Genomic DNA, 16,704 nt, shown 5'->3' with positions numbered 1-16,704 from the left:
CTCTGGATGTGGATGGCATTTTCCATCCAGCATTTCCAATGGACATTTATTAAGCAACTATTATGTCTAATCACTGTGCTAAGGCTGTAGAGATAATTAATGAAAAAAAGAAAGAGTCTCTGCCCTCAAGGAGTTTAAAGGGGGAGATAATACATAAAGGGGGGCAGGAAAATGGAGGGTGGATATCTGGTGCAGGGGCTTCTTGTTAGGAATTGAAATGATGCATATCAGAAAAAAGCAAGAAACATTCAAAATATAGTTCCAAGGAAAAGAGTATTAAAACCATCAGTCTTGTTTCTCCTAAAAATAAAGATGCATGGTGAGAAAACTCTAAATTACAGAGACTCTGCTTACTTCACATCATCGTCTTGTCAATTGTGAATAAAAGGTTTTTTTTAAGACTTAAATGCAGTGACTTTTGGGTATTTTGTTGATGTTTAATTGTGGTTCTTCACTTACACAGGCATGACTATGACTCAGATCTGGTTTTGGAAATGTTTATTGACCCTTTGTGGGCTACTCTTTATACGGATTCAAAGTTCAAGTCTCTTGGCCGACAGCAGTGCAAAATTTGCTCTGAACCTCTATCAAAACATCCATTCATCTCATGAGGAGAACATTATATTTTCCCCACTTGGGGCAAAATTGGTTTTGGGAATGGTACAGATGGGGGCCAAAGGAAAAGCCTATCACCAGATAAGAGAAGTTCTAAGACTCCAGGAAGACTCAATTGGTGAGATTTCCTTAGGGAGAATCATAGTCCTTTCCTCTGTGTTAGATCTACCAACTTGAGATCAGGTATCAAAAAAGAATGACATAAAAGGTTACAGAACTCTCAGAAGACTTCCTTTTAGTGTCAATGTAGAATAGCAGAAAGAGCCTTAGTTAGGAGATAAGGGACCTAGGTTTGTATACTAACTGACACTCAAGAATCTGTTTGAACTTGGCAAATCACATCAGGCTCCAGTTTCTTAATTTTTTTTTTTTATTTTTTTTTTTGCTGGGACAATTGGGGTTAAGTGACTTGTCCAGGTTCACACAGCTAGTAACTGTTAAGTGTTTGAGGCTGAATTTAAATTCAGCTCCTTCTGACTCCAGAGTCTCTATCCACTCCACCATCTAGCTGCCCATAGTTTCTAATTTTTTAAAGGGTTAGACTGTTATTTAAGATCCGTGAGAGAAGATTAAAAAAAAAAAGATCCAACTTTTATATTCTATGATCCCTTGACTAGAAAAGGCAAAGATACAAAGATAGAGATTTGTTCTGTACCTCTATCAAACCACCCATTTATCTCATGAGGAGAAACATTTTTCCACTTGGTGCAAAATTGATTTGAGGAATGGTAGAGATTAGGGAGGGGTATGGTGTGTGTGTGTGTGTGTGTGTGTGTGTGTGTGTGTGTGTGTGTGTGTGTGTGTGTGTGTGTTTGAGAGACAAAGGGAGAGAGACAGAGACCGGTACACAGAGTCAGAGGCAGAAACAGAGAAACAGAGAGAGACAGAAAGACAGAGACAAGAACCATCAAAAAAAAGAGAGGGAAGGACATATAGAATCAGAGAGAAGATGGATCTGGTACTAGAAGGGCCTCAACCTACTCATTGGTTCCTTAAAAATTCTGAAGGGATTAGTCTAGTGTTCCTACAGATGAGGCAAGTGTCAGATTCAAATGCAAGTCTACCTATTCCACCTTCACTGCATTTCTCAGTTCTTCCTGCTGCAGAAAAGCCCTGTTTCCTAGAAAATCAAATAAATAGATTTTCATTTCTTAGAATGTGATTCATGTAATGACATTCCATTAAAGTCTTTATTAAATACAGGTCATTTATCTGCAAATTAAATTTAGTCTATAAAGCTGATTATGGAGACACACATACATGCACACACAATTCCTACTACATGGTGACACTGTCTTACTAACTTCCAAGAATTGTGATTTATCAAAGGGCTGCTGACTGTCACACATTCTTAAGGCCTAAGTACAAGACATAAATCCATTTGCTCAGACAAATGATTATGAACTGCATTTTTTTCCCTTTAAGAAAAGCTACTGAATTACAGAATGTCAGGAAATCATTTTCAAACTCTGCCAAATGCTTTTTGAGTCTTAATTAATTCTTTAGAACTATTCTGCCCCCTACCCCTCACTCTGAAAGTCTTAAGGCTGTTCTCTAGTTTCAAAGAGCTAGAGGGAAGCTTCTGTGCCAGCTTGGTCATTCCAGTCCTTTAAATAGCCCAGAAGCAATTCCTGAAATTAGGAAATGGAAACAAAAGATACTATTAACTTCCCAATGGAAGGAAGATTGGGCAATGTAATTCATTAGGAAAGGTGAAAGATTTTTCCCCATTCTAGGAAAATGGTATGAGAGCTGGAAGGGATTTGTTTTTCTCATCTGTAGAATGGGTCTAAGAGTATTTGGCCCATGCATTTTGAGAGTTTATTACTCAGCATCAAATGAAATGAAACTAAAAAGTGTTTTGTTTTTCTAAAATGTTATATCAATAAAATCAATAAAAATTTTATACTCTAGAGAGGGGTGATGATGTCACACAACAAGTGATAGAATTGGAATAGTTGCCCAGAGATCATGCAATGTACTGAAAAAGAAAGCTGGTCAAGAAAACTGGAGTTTAAACTCTGCTTTAGGCACTGATTTAGCAGAATGATCCTGAGCAAGACATATAACTTTTCTCAGTTTCAATTTCCTTATCTGTAAAATGGGAATATCAGCTATATCATAGAGTTGTTATAAGGATTAAATGTGATAATATCTACAAAGGTCTTTATAAACCTTTAAATGCAACATAAATAGGAGTTGTTGTGGCTATTTAGGCTTTAATTTTCAGTCCCTTTTTCCAAATTCTCAATCAGTTTGCACTTGATTACTGTTATTATCCGTCCATCCTCTTTTCTGGGCCTTTTCTTCTCTCTAGTTATCTAGAGAGTTATCTAGATTTTTAGATCTTGTATATTCAGTTCTCATCTCTATGCAGATGGTTCTCAGTTCCATTTATTCAGAGCTCAAAACTTTTATCTGCCAGTTTAGAATCTCCAATAACCTATTAGATATTTTGAACTAGATATCCTATAGACATCTTAAACTCAATAAATCCAAAATGTCCCCCATTTCCCAAATCCTCTTCCAACCTTCCTTACTACCACCAAGGATACCAATATCTTTCTGGCCACCTAGCCTTGCAATCTAAGTCTTATCTTCCGTTCTTTGCCCTCATTCACCCCCCTATAGCCAATCTATTGCCCGGTCTTGCTGTTATTACCTTTGCAACATCTCTTCTACACAACCTCTTCTTCCCTCTTGCTTTGCAACCATCTTGGTATCATTACTTAGAGCTAAGAGTATTCCAATAACCTGCTGGTTAGCTTATCTCAAGCATCTCTTCATTCCTCTTCCTCCTCCACTGAGCTGTCAAAGTGAGTTTTATAAAACACAGGTGTTTTAATTATATTACCAATCTCCAATGAAATAAATTACAATGGCTCCCAATTGTCTCTAGCTTCGTATATAAAATCTGATTTTGACTTTTAAAGTCCTTTATAGCCTAATTCATTCTTATCTTTTAAATCAACTTACACCTTACTCTCCATCATGTACTCCTGTTATTATTGTTCAGTCATTTTCAGTCATGTCCCACTATTTTTGACTTCATGTAGCTTTTCCAAGCAGAGATACTGGAATGATTTGCCATTTCCTTATCCACTTCATTGAGCTAAGTTACTTACCCAAGGGCACATAGATGGGAAGTGTCTGGGGCCAGAATTAAATTCAAGAAGATGATTCTTCTTGACTCTTGGCCAGGTGTACTATTCACTGCACCATCTAGCTGCCATCATGTACCTTTCAATCTGGTTAAAATAGTTTTGTTTTGTTTTTTAATCATTCCTCATGCAACAGACTTCATCTCCTAAACATGTTCATTTTCAGTGGTCATCTATCAGTTTGGAATTCTTTCTCATTTCACCTATATCTCCTAGCTTCTCTAGCTTCTTTCCAGTTTCAAATAAAATACCAGCTACTACCAAAAAATTTCTTGTAATCCTCTCCTGCATGGTTCCTCACTTGCTAGTGTCTTTCCTCTGAGATTGCAATGCTTTTTAGTGGACTTTCAACTCTACCCTACTGTTTTCTCTGAGATTGTTTTATTGTTTACTAAATGGGTATAGCAGCGTTAATGCTATCTACTTCTCAAGGTTGTTGTAAAGAAAGCACTTTGTAAATAGTTAAATAAATATGCTTTATTCTTAGACACTAAGTCTCTTAATTCCCAGTCCAATTCCTTCAGCTGATTTGTACATGACATGACTTTTGAGACTTTTTCCCCTCTGAGTCACTGCCCTTGCAAATTTTCTGGGAATTACAAAATTTTGTTCAGATGAAGTATTCTTTACTTATGCTTCATTTATCTTATATTATTAAGTTGATTTTTTGAACCCAGATATAATAGTTCACATTTATTTCTAGTAAATTTAAACTTTATTTGGATTAATAATCTAATTTGTCAAGGATTGTTTTTAATCTTGATTTTAAATCCATATTCTAAATCTAACTCTGAAAAGGATAATATAGGCAAGTTTTCTCTTATAATGAAGATTCGAGTTGCCATGCTGTAATTCCCAGAAAATTAGCAAGGGCAGTGACTCAGAGAGAAAAAAAGTCTCTTAAAAAATCTCAAAAGTCAGGTATAAAAATGATCCTTTTGGATTAATTTTAAAAAAAACCCACTATTTGTTATTATATCAATAATTTATGGATAGAGTCTTTTCCCCTCATCACAAATAAGCTTTTCATTTTTATATAGAAAAAGAATTACTCAAAGTCAATGATCGATTATTTGGCAACAGGGTATATACCAGTCTTTACCTATAATTTCCCACCCACCTCTCTACCAATGTCAGAGTAATCCTTTCTCCTCCTCCTCCTCCTCCTCCTCCTCCTCCTCCTCCTCCTCCTCCCCCTCCTCCTCCTCCTCCTCCTCCTCCCTCCTCCTCCTCCTCCTCCTCCTCCTCCTCCTCCTCCTCCTCCTCCTCCTCCTCCTCCTCCTCCTCCTCCTCCTCCTCCTCCTCCTCCTCCTCCTCCTCCTCCTCCTCCTCCTCCTCCTCCTCCTCCTTCTTCTTCTTCTTCTTCTTCTTCTTCTGTTTTAGATAAGTTTTCATAATTTTATATTAGCTTTTTTATTGTTACACAATTGCAATCTTTGTGTATATAATTTCCCCATTGTTTCCTTTTTTTGCTATACATTTTATCTAAGCTTTTCCATCTTTGTCTGAATTACTCATAGCTGTCGATGTTTATTTTGCAATGTTCCATCACATTCACATAACACAATATTCTCAGCCATTCCTCAATTGATGGGCTCACACTTTATGACTTTGATCTTGAAGAGTATTAATTGGTCTAACACTTTGTGGATGATCATAAATTCATGTTATGCATAAATGGTTCCTTAAAGACTAATTCTTAATCCCGTTGGGAGCAAAATTGGCTTGTGAATACACTGTTTTCCTTTGGACTGCTGTAAATAATTACCAACACATTGCATTATAAAACTAAAGAAGTACTTTGCAAGGTCGATGCTCTTCCCTTTCTGGAGATGAGGAAGTGGAGGAACCAAGTGAATATACTTGGTACAGGTGTCAGAGGTGGAATTTTAATTCAGTTCTTTCTGAGTGCAAGCCCAGCACTTTATCTTCTCTGCCATATTCTTTTGATACATATTGAACTTGTTTTGGTAAAACTTGAAACCACACGCACTTCCTTTCCCCCTCAACATAAATTGTTTTCTGCAAAAACTCATTTTCTGCAGCAAGGAAACATTTAAAATATTTATGGTAACTTAAAATGCAGTGTTAGTTATACCTAAGGGTCTAAGGAATTATGGTATATATCAGAATGCTTAGATGGCTGCGCTGAAAAGCTGTTGTTTTTATGTTGTTCAAGATGTCAGTATATGTTATAATTATTTTTTAGGGGAAGAATTTTCGGCTCTGAAGTCATTCCTCTCTGCCATACCCCCCAAAAGGCAAGAATTTACATTTAATCTTGCCAATGCCCTCTACCTTCAGGAAGGATTCCTGGTGAAAGAAGAGTATCTCCATAGCAACGAGGCTTTTTTTCAGAGTGCTGTAAAACTGGTGAATTTCCAAGATGCAAAGTCCTGTGCAGAGGAAATCAGTACCTGGGTGGAAAACAAAACAGATGGTAAAGCTGTCCATTTTCCCAGAATCCTTATTTGCTATTCATATTTGTGGTTCTATATGCCTTCAAGCTGGGAATGACTGGTTTTTGTGTGCTTTTTTTTTTTTTTTAAACTAATACTGAGCAGAAACATAGGCACAAAGGAATTAAGAAGTGAGAAACTCTACTTCCTTTCACTCTTATTGTTACTTGGATCTAAAATGGAGAGGAATCGAGAGCAGCTTTAGACTAATGCTCTTGACTTGAGTGACATCGATTTTTTATGGTTCACCAGATAACGATGAACAGCAATTTTTGCGCCAACCCCAGCTTCATGGAGTCACTCGTTTATTTTTGTCAAAGAGAAGGCAGCTGATGATGTACTCACTCCATTAGTGACAAGTGCTTTATTTCCCACATTTACTGTAAATCATTAATACCCTTGGTTAAATGTGTAAATGCTTAGCGGCATGTCCTGTTAACCCTCCTGGCAACATGCATCTCAAGAACCTTCATCTTTCCTTCATGTAAATGAAAGAAGACATGGTTTGGGGCTTCCCAAATCTTTATTGAGGGATAAGCCTTTTATCTTTTTGTCATATCCTTCATAAGAAGTCTCGGTTCAAATTTATACAATAATCTAATGTTTACATAACAAATTTTGACAACACTATGGTGTAGTTATTGCCATCTTCATTGCATGGATGAAGAATGGTGTTAAGTGTCTTGGTCAGGTTTGTACAGCTAGGATCTGAGGGAATATTCCATCTTAAATGTTTCTGATTTCAAGTCTTAATGCTTTATCCACCGTGATACTATTTCTCCAACTGGCCAATCAAATGGAAGAGTAGACACTTCCTAGCACCTTTGATTTAGAACACAAAGGAAGTCATGTTTATGAGCAAATGCATTTTATGGCCTACATTGAGAGTCAAAAGGTAGTCATTGTGATAGTTTGGTAAAATTCCTTTCTACATGTACTTTCCCTCCAAAAAAGCCCAAGTAATTCAGTTAATGCTAAAATAGTAGGATTTTCATTAGATTTGTTTAAGGAAAGTCCACAAATTTTAACTTGGGATACCTAGAAGAGCATAGTGGACAGAGAAAAGCCAAGAAAGGAACAATGTAAGAATAGCATTGAGTTGAAGCATCTAATGCCACACTAGGAGTTTCTATGTCTCTATCACTGTGGGCTGGATGATGTTTCAAAGAGAAACAGAAAAAAAAATGAAGTGAAGGGATAAAACCAAGGATATCATCAAAGATCCTTGGACTTGATTGACCACTGGCCACAGAAAGAGTCTAGAATCTACTGGGCCAGGTAGTTTAGAGGGAGAGAAATATAGACCTTCTTAAAGTCTTACTTGTTTTCCTTCCCTCTGATATCACAAATGAGGTTAGGAAGGTACCAGTTATCCAAGAAAATGGAAGTTTCTTGTTTCCAAGATTCCCGGTTTAGATTCTAGACATAGAAAATTGCAGAAAATGATCATGACAGGAAATGTATCAAGAAGGGTGAGGTATGTATAAAACTCCTTGCCTGAGAAGCTAGTTTTTCTATCAGGACTACAATATTTTTTGTAGTATTTTAGAACTGTAATCTATGAACTAGTAGAAGTTCTTCATTTTATCAGGGAGGAACTTGAATTTCAAATAAGTGAAATGATTTGCTCAAGATCACTCAGGGAATGGCAACAAAAGTGGGGTTTAAAGTTGTTTCTTTTGATTCCAAACTGTTATCATGCCAGTACTCTGTTCCTCTACAAATTTGAATCATTTGGGAATATGATGATGCTCCTTCCTTCTGTCTGTGGGACCCAATTTCTCAATCTCTAATAAGAAAATAGAATTTCCTAAAAATGTTCTATAAATTGTGAGCCAATGGAAATGCATGAGATTGGGGTGATGTTGAATAGAAGTTGCTGCCGGGATATCTGGCACCAGGGTGCAAGGAAGGGCTGGATTAGCAGGAGGTCTTGTTTTGCTTCTTACCACTTCCTACTCCTAAATTTGAATCATATAACGACAACGTCTCAGAGTGGGAGGGGATCACAAAAGCCATTTATACTAACAAATAGGAGAACAAGAATTCCCCCTTATATCAGAACTTGCTAGTGCTATCCAAACTTTCCTATATATCTCTGTTAAAGAGGAGCCCATTATCTTCTGGGACAGCTTGTTCCATTGGAGATAGCTTTGTTACTAATTGGCTTTTTCTGACGTAAAATCTAAATTTGTATTTGCAATCTTCACCCATTATGTCTCGTCCTAACCTCTGGCACCAAGCAGACAAACCTAATCTTTCTTCTATATAAAAAGCCTGGTGAGGACTGGAAAAACAAAGCATTTCAGCAACCTCCATCCAGCCTTTCCCTGCCCTTAAACTGGAATGCTATTTTAAACTTCAATACCTCTTACCCATAATGAGAGATACAGCTACACTGGCTCTGCAGTCAATGATTAGGAATTGAAGATTGATTGGCCACTCATATTGTACCATTCACCCATTAGAAGTCCTTGATTTAAAGACTGACTCATCCTACCCCTGATGCATATGACAGCTACATTTCAGTATTATAACAACGTTTAATCAGAAAGATGTTTACAAATTTATACAGAATGAAAGGGGAAAGGTTGTTCTGTCCTTCCTTTTCCCCTCCCCTTCCCTAAAATACAAAAACTTATTAATGGTTATTTTGCCAGTTTTTATAGCTGGTAGGCAGTAGATATTTTAATTCTAAGTAATTTCCTGAGTACTTACCCCATCTCTCTCTCTCTCTCTCTCTCTCTCTCTCTCTCTCTCTCTCTCTCTCTCTCTCTCTCTTTCTCTCTCTCTCTCTTTCTCTCTCTCTTTCTCTCTCTCTCTCTCTCTTTCTCTCTCTCTTTCTCTCTCTTTCTCTCTCTCTCTCTTTCTTTCTCTCTCTGTCTCTCTCTCTCTCTCTCTCTCTCTCTCTCTCTCTCTCTCTCTCTCTCTCTCTCTCTCTCTCTCTCTCTCTCTCTCTCTGTCTCTGCTCTCTGTCTCTGTCTCTTTGTCTTTCTCACTTTTTTTCTCTCTTTCCCAAAGGAAAAATAAAAAACATGTTTTCAACTGAAGACTTTGGTCCTTTAACAAGACTTGTGCTGGTGAATGCCATTTATTTCAAGGGAACCTGGAAACAAAAATTCAGAAAAGAAGAGACACAGCCAATGGATTTTACCATTAAAGATGGCTCTGTGGTCAAAGTACCAATGATGAAAATGCGACTGAGGACAAAATTAGGTAATTTTGAGATTTACTGCTTGAGATAAGGAACCCTCTGATCATTTCAGGCCCAGGGATAGGAGTCAACCATTTGCATCTGGATAGGGGTTTCCATATAAGGGCTATGGATGAAATCCTAAATATAAAAAAAAATAGTCGCAACTTATCACCTTGAGTACATTTATTTAGCAATGTCCATTGGAACACATTTACCTCCCTGTCTCCCACGCACACACTTCACATACATTAAATAGCCAAGACATACCAGATTTGTTACTTTTCCTTGTACATGGTACTTCATCTCCTATATTTGTGTCTTTCTATTGGCTGTTGCCCATACTAGACATGCTCCCCATCTTCATCTCAAACCACGGACATCCCTGTATTCTTTCAAGCCTTAACTCAGATGATACCATCTATAAGAGGCCTTCCCAAGTCCCCCTAATTACACCAGTCTTCCCATCTGAGATTACCTTTCTTCCATTCCTTACTATCATGTACATATCTGTGCATTATCTCCTCCTTTTGAAAATAAGCTACCAAGCATTTAGCTCAGTGCCTACGTATATGGAATACAGTTAACACTCAATAAATGCTTTTTTTTTTTTTCATCGATTGATTTATCTTCTCCTTTTTTGATTCTAGGTTACTTCACTCATTCACAAATGAAGTACCAGGTGGTGGAATTGCCTTATGAAGGGGATGAGTTTAGTTTAATTCTCCTGCTTCCAGCAGAAGGTGTAGACATTGAGAAAGTAGAAAAAAGAATCTCTGTGGATCAAATGCAAAGTTGGCTTAGAGAAATGCAGGAAGAACATGTGGAAATAAGCCTTCCTAGGTTTGTAATAATATTTTGTTTTCATTCTAGTCTCTTTCCCTTTTCTCTTACTCCATATACTTCCTTTTCCTTATCAAGGATTAAGAATAGTCGGCCGAAAGATGGCAAATGTTTGAAGAAGACTAATGACATTAGTGAAAAGAAAAAAAAAATCGTTCTGAGGTGGCATTCTATCTGTTGACACCAATATGAAACTGACTTAATTTGGAATACATACATTCTAAGGGGAACTGGATTCAAGAGCTCAGTTTTCTCTGGAAGGGATGAAGAAATGCAAGACTAGACTAATACGATTAAGTGGAATTACTATAATCGTTTTATGCCATACCTTAGGTTTCTCTCAGTTTATTCTTCCAGTAGAGCTTAAAGTATTTCCCTTGTCCCAAAGTAAGGATTTTGATGGAAAATAGAAGAAGCCACCCTTATCTTCCCCCCTTCCCCCCCAAAAAAAAAGAAACTACAGCCCTTGAACACTAAATCTAACGTGTACATCTATAATAAAAGTAGGGCATTTTCCCTGTGGCAAGAATGGTGGGAGGGAGTGGATAAAAGGAGAAATATAAAGGATCTCTTCAATAAGACTGCTTTAAATGGAATTAAAGTAATATATGCCTACCTATTAAGGATTCTGAATGAACTTATAGCCTGTAATTGATTCCCTTTATCCATTTATTTGTTAGTTTAGTGTTGCTGCTGCTCTTATTGTTTTTTACATAGACTGGAAGGCAGCACAACATAGTGCCTAAACTGAGGGTCAGGAATCATACCCTACTTCCAACATTTACTAGCTATATGACCTGCAAATTACTTAATCTCTATCTACTTCAGCGAACTTCCTTAGACATATATGTTAACAGTCTTTATGATCTCATCTAATTTTTAAACTATGATACTAGAATACTATTAAGTCAGAGATGCCTATATACAGTGTTGGTGAAGGGGGTTCCCATCCTTGTCTCAGTGCCCACTAAATTCCACATTTATTCACTGTGGATTTGTATTCATCTTAACAGATATTTTGGGACTGATTTCCAACTTATGACAAGTACAAGTTCTTTCTATTTTATATTTTTAATGTAAAATAGGATCATAGGAATAGCTTCAAAGGGTAGAAGGGGTTTTAAGAGATCATCTTGTCTTCTCTCTACATAAACCCTTTCTATAATAAACATTGCCTACATTTATGATTTCAGTATTAAAAATATCCTAACATATTCCTAGAACCAAGTCTAGCATTTTGTATGTATTCTTCTTGTCACATTTGAATTCTTACTCTCTGAACCTAGATTTAAAGGATCTGGAAGGGACTTTAAAGGCCACCTAGTTCACCTCTTTCCCCTGTCTCATTGTATATCTGAATAACTGAAGACCATAGTGACTAAGTGCTACCCAAGATCATATAATTAATAAGTGGCAAAGCAGGAATTTGAATGGAGGAGCTTCACTTCCAAATCCAGTGCTCTCTCTATTGTACCATGTTGCCTCTTCTTTTATTTCATCCTAATCAAGATTTAGCAAGAAGCCAATTGGAATATCACTTGTCCGTTAGTAAATTTCTTTCACTGGGAAGAAAAAAATGGAACTTTATGATCAGAATTCACAATGTGGTTATTCACTAAAACATTTGAGAAGCAGAAAGGTGCAATGGAAAGCACACTGGATTTGAATTAAAGAAGATCTGGGTTTAAATTTACCTCAGTTACTTATTAGCTGTATAATCCTAGACAATTCCTTTCACTTCTCTGACACTTTCCTTTTCTTCAAAATGGAGACAATAATAACATCCACCTCTCTGCTTTATCAAAAACACCAAATGAGATAATAGTATTTGTAAGTCTTTGTAAACCTTCAAGTGTTGTATAAATATCTGTTATAATTGAAATAGAAAAGTCAAAGAGCAAATCTAAATGACCTAGAGGCCATTTTGTAGAACCATCTCATTTTATAGATGAGAAAGTGATAAGTCAAACAAAGTGACTGGACCCAAGATCACATGGGTGATTACTGATAAAGATTTGATTGAATAGAGATGTGATTCCTTGGGCTCTTTTTAATACCTTGTATTTATCAAGTGATCTCTTCCATCCCCTTCAAACAGGAGTCCCCAATTTTTTTGAAATGAAACTCTGAAATTGTTTACTTTTCATGGGTAAAATGAAACAGATTTTGGTTATTTGGCTACTTTTAAAAACTCAATCAATAGTTTTATAGGAATGAACAGTGAGTTTTCAACACAACCAAAATCTGGGCATAGTTTCAACATAGAAATATGTCTTCTAGTTCTAAGGAGTTATTTATGCCAGCTTTCCTCTATTTTCACACAGGAACATCCAGATTTATAAAAGGCAAGAGTAGCCATGTGAAAATAGAATTATCTTCTCAGTCTAATTCAACTAGATTCACCTTCAGGTTATAGTCATCAAAATCAGAGCCACTGCTATGGCAAAGTCATATAGTATTCTTTCTTCATTTAAATATAAGGAAACCCAATCATTTACAGAAAAAAATAAGTTTACAGAAAGAATTTCTAAAGAATATTTTAAAAATATTTATAGATGCCTTTCATTTTGAAGTCAGCCTTGTTTCTGGACAACAGCAATAATGTATTAATATGTTGTCTTCCAAAAATTCCTTTAATGTTTAACTATTTCCAATTTTTCTCATGTTTACCAATTTAATGAGTATGAGAGTGAAACCCGTAGAAGTTCTAATATTTACAGCTCTTATTATTAATGATTTGGGACATAATGTTATATGGCCATTGATAGTTTCCCATTTTTCCCTTGAAAACTTTTCACACTATATGATGACGTAGCTATTAAAGAATGCCTCAGACGTTAAGTATTTTTGGAAGTTTCCTATATGTGTAAATATCACAGAATTATTCATGTTATTTTATTTTTAAAAATGTCCACTTTCAACAGTTTTTCTTTTTATTCCACCTGCATGAATTTTATAAATGCAAAAGATTTTTTTCATAATCTGAATGTTCTATTTTTTCATACATGTGTGTATATATCTAAGAATGCAAAGATATGGTGGAGAAGAAAGAGAAAGAGAGTGAGAGACAGAGAAAGAGGAAGAGAGAAAGAGAGAGAGAGGGAGGAAGGGAGAGAGAGAGAGAGAGAGAGAGAGAGAGAGAGAGAGAGAGAGAGAGAGAGAGAGAGAGAGAATGGAATATAGAAGTGGGAGAATAAAAAAACAAGGAAGAGGGAGTAAAAAGCAGACAAACAACAATGACAACAAAAACAATGTGATGGTAGAGTAGAAAGCCAGTACTTGAAGCAGAAATGGAGAGTGTGCCTTTGAATGAATGATGTGACAATTCTAGGCAAGGACTCACCATTCATTGAGTCACTTTCATGCAGAAAATTATTTCCTGGGTATTAGGCAGGAAGCGTGAAGGTGGCTCTATCACTTTATGAACACTTCTATCTTTTGTTTAAAACTTTCCCCCTAGCCACATATCTGAAAAGTATCTCCTTCAATTTCTTCCAATTTATTTAAGTATCTGTGTGTGTGTGTGTGTATGTGTGTGTGTGTGTGTATGTGTGTGTGTGTGTGTGTGTGTGTGTGTGTGTGTGTGTGTGTGTGTGTGATTTACCAGTGAGAGAAGGAAGCCAAAGCACAGAGAAAGAAGGCAGTTGAGTTTATGATGCTTAAGTCTGGAAAATTAAGGGAAATGTTTCTACATTGTGCATGAACACATTGTGTAGATATTGCTATTTAAAATTAATGTGATTATCTGGGAAAGGTTTCAGATCTAAACTTATTTTTCACCAAACTGCTTTCCAACTATTCCAGTAGTTCTTGTCAAATAGTTATTTCTTCAATAATTTTAGTTCTTGCATGTCAATTAATTCTGGATTTTCTTTAATTAATCTATTTCACTATTAATTAGTATCTTAAAAATCAGAATGGTGTTGGGAACAGAGGGAACCTCAAAATTAGGAAGACCTAAGTTCAAGGTCCACTTTGGACACATGCTGGATCTGTGACTATAGTTTCTTTAACTTATTCCTGACTAGACAACTCTCCAAAAACATTCAAATAGAGAGTAGTTATTTATCTTCATTGACAGAGGGAATTTGTTCATTGAGAGTTCTTTATATCAATGAAATCAGATAATTACCCCTTTATAATAGAATATAAATCACAGCAATAACAGATACCATTTGTTCTTATGGTTTTCATTATTTACTATGATTTTTTTAATTGGTAATGTGATTGGAGTTAAGTGATTAGCTAAAGGTCACACAAGCCATTATGTGTCTAGGGACAGATTTGAACTCAGGTCTTCTTGATTCCAGATTTGGTGCTCTATTTACTGTGACACCTAGATGTCCCTATTTCCCAGAAGTTCTAGACTTGATATTTTCCTAAGGAATTGTGTAAAACTTTTTTTTTTCTATTTCTATAAAGTATACCATTGGATGTTCCTTTGGTATAACATTAGAGATGTAAATTACTTTTTGATAGTATCATTGGTTTTAGTATATTGATAAGATTGAGCCATGGTTACTAAATGTATTTCTAATTTTTAAATATTTTCATAAGAAATTATTATATTTTTAAATTTGTGTCTTTTATATATCTTGATATATTGATATATGCCTATTTTCATTTTATATCATCTCTAATACTTAAGAATACCTATTCCCAAAAACCTATCTGTGAACAACTTATTTTTACAAATTCAAGTAAAAAAGTACAAAGTGGAAGGCATGTTTATACTGTAAGAAGACTTTTTTACTGTTTTACTTAAGTCAGATTTATTTTAAATATTGGATGATCAATGTAAGACATTATCCTATATAACTCTATAGTAAGTGGTAGTATAACAAAGTCAACAGGCATTTCTACTATATGCTAGGCTCCCGCTAAGTTCTGGGAATACAAGGACAAACCAAAAGAAAAACAAACAAACAAACAAACAATCCTTGCCACCAAGGAGCTTATATTCTAACAGGAGAGGACAATACATAAAAGTGAAGTGAAGAAGGGTAGAAGGGAGAATAAACTGGAACAGTGATGTGGAAGAAGGGTCCAATAGAGAGCCAGGAGTAGGGCAGCATGAAGATAGTCAAAATCACAGAATGATGATTCTGAAAAGTATTTAACCTATGAGAGAAGGAGGCCATAAGCACAAAGAAAACAAGACAGTTGAGCTATGATGGTTGAGTCTGGAGAATTTAGGAGAACGTTCATAAATGTACGTATTATTTATGAATATATTACCTGAAAAATCTTCCAAAGTGTATAGTTAGCAATAACTCACACCCTTTTAGTTTGGCAAGATGATTACATATTGCTAGACCATTAAATGAATCAAAAAATGGGTAGTTAGTATGAACTGATCTCAAAGCTTTTCAGGTTTCTTAAGATCAATGAACCTGTTTCTTTATCTGTAAATGGGGGTAATAATAGCACTTACCTCAGGATTAGAGTGAGAATACATTAAGAGAAATTAGTAGGTTTTGCAAAACTTAAAATACTTAATAAATGAAACCTTTTCTCAATATTATTAATAATATCATTATTATATCAGATTTTTTTCAGTTAATACTTATAAAATCCTGATATTTGAGGCATTTTCTCTGTGAAAGGAAAATTAGGTTAAAGAAAAATTGAATGATTTGTCCAAAGTCATATATATATAATTAGTGGATCAACACTAAAACCCAGGTTTAGATCGAGGAAAATGTAAGCTCCTGGAAAGAAGGCACCACTTTGAACTTTGGATATCTTCATATTCTCAGCCCTAGAACCACATCATAAGACCTACTTAATGACTGCTTACAGATCCATTGATGGATGGTGTTGAAACTCATTGTTAGCAATTATCCAGATCTACCAATATTTAGTTATTCCATGTGTAATTTGTGTTAGGGCTTGGCCACATGGTATGGTGGATAGAGAATTGCTTCAAAGTCAAGAAGACTTTTGTAATCTTACCTGTCAAATATATTGACTATGACACCTTGACCAAGTAAGTCACTTAGCTTTTCATTTCCTAGGCAACTCTTTAGGGCCATAGCAACTACGGATCAGCTTTGGAAGAGGGAACTTCCTCATCTGGAAAGACTCTATGCCAATGAAGGCATAGGTTTTTTTTTTTTTTTTTTTTTAATAAGCCACACAAGTGCCTACTTTACAGAATCTTTGAGAGGGTCTGATGAGATGCTTCTTGAAAATCTCTTTGCTGAATTTAAAGTGCCATTTATAGCATTTATCTGCACTACAACTAGATTGGAAGCTTCTTGCTATCAAGCATCAGAACATGTAATTTCTCATTCCTCCCTCCCTCCTTTCCTCCCTCCCTCCTTTCCTCCCTCCCTCCCTCTCTCCCTCCTTCTTCCCTTCCTCCCTCCCTTCTCCTTTGCTTCCTCCTCTTCCACTTCTTTCTCTCACTATCTATCCCTTTTGCTCTCTC

The 16,704-nt window shown here is 35.9% G+C and overlaps 1 protein-coding gene across 1 annotated transcript in view; it reads left to right on the top strand.

The window, feature by feature from the left end:
* The first annotated feature begins 465 nt into the window (after positions 1-465).
* Positions 466-16,704, top strand: part of SERPINI2 (serpin family I member 2) — a 38,132-nt gene continuing 21,893 nt past the window's right edge. The window contains exons 1-4 of the mRNA XM_074307674.1: positions 466-733; positions 5,986-6,216; positions 9,257-9,451; positions 10,079-10,271. Of these exons, the coding sequence (XP_074163775.1) occupies positions 466-733; positions 5,986-6,216; positions 9,257-9,451; positions 10,079-10,271 (887 nt within the window). The remainder of the gene's footprint in view (positions 734-5,985; positions 6,217-9,256; positions 9,452-10,078; positions 10,272-16,704) is intronic.

The sequence above is a fragment of the Sminthopsis crassicaudata genome, chromosome 3 (assembly GCF_048593235.1).
Source record: "Sminthopsis crassicaudata isolate SCR6 chromosome 3, ASM4859323v1, whole genome shotgun sequence".
Lineage (NCBI taxonomy): Eukaryota > Metazoa > Chordata > Mammalia > Dasyuromorphia > Dasyuridae > Sminthopsis > Sminthopsis crassicaudata.
The sequence above is the reverse complement of the archived record's forward strand: the minus strand, read 5'-3'. Positions and strand labels throughout refer to the sequence as shown.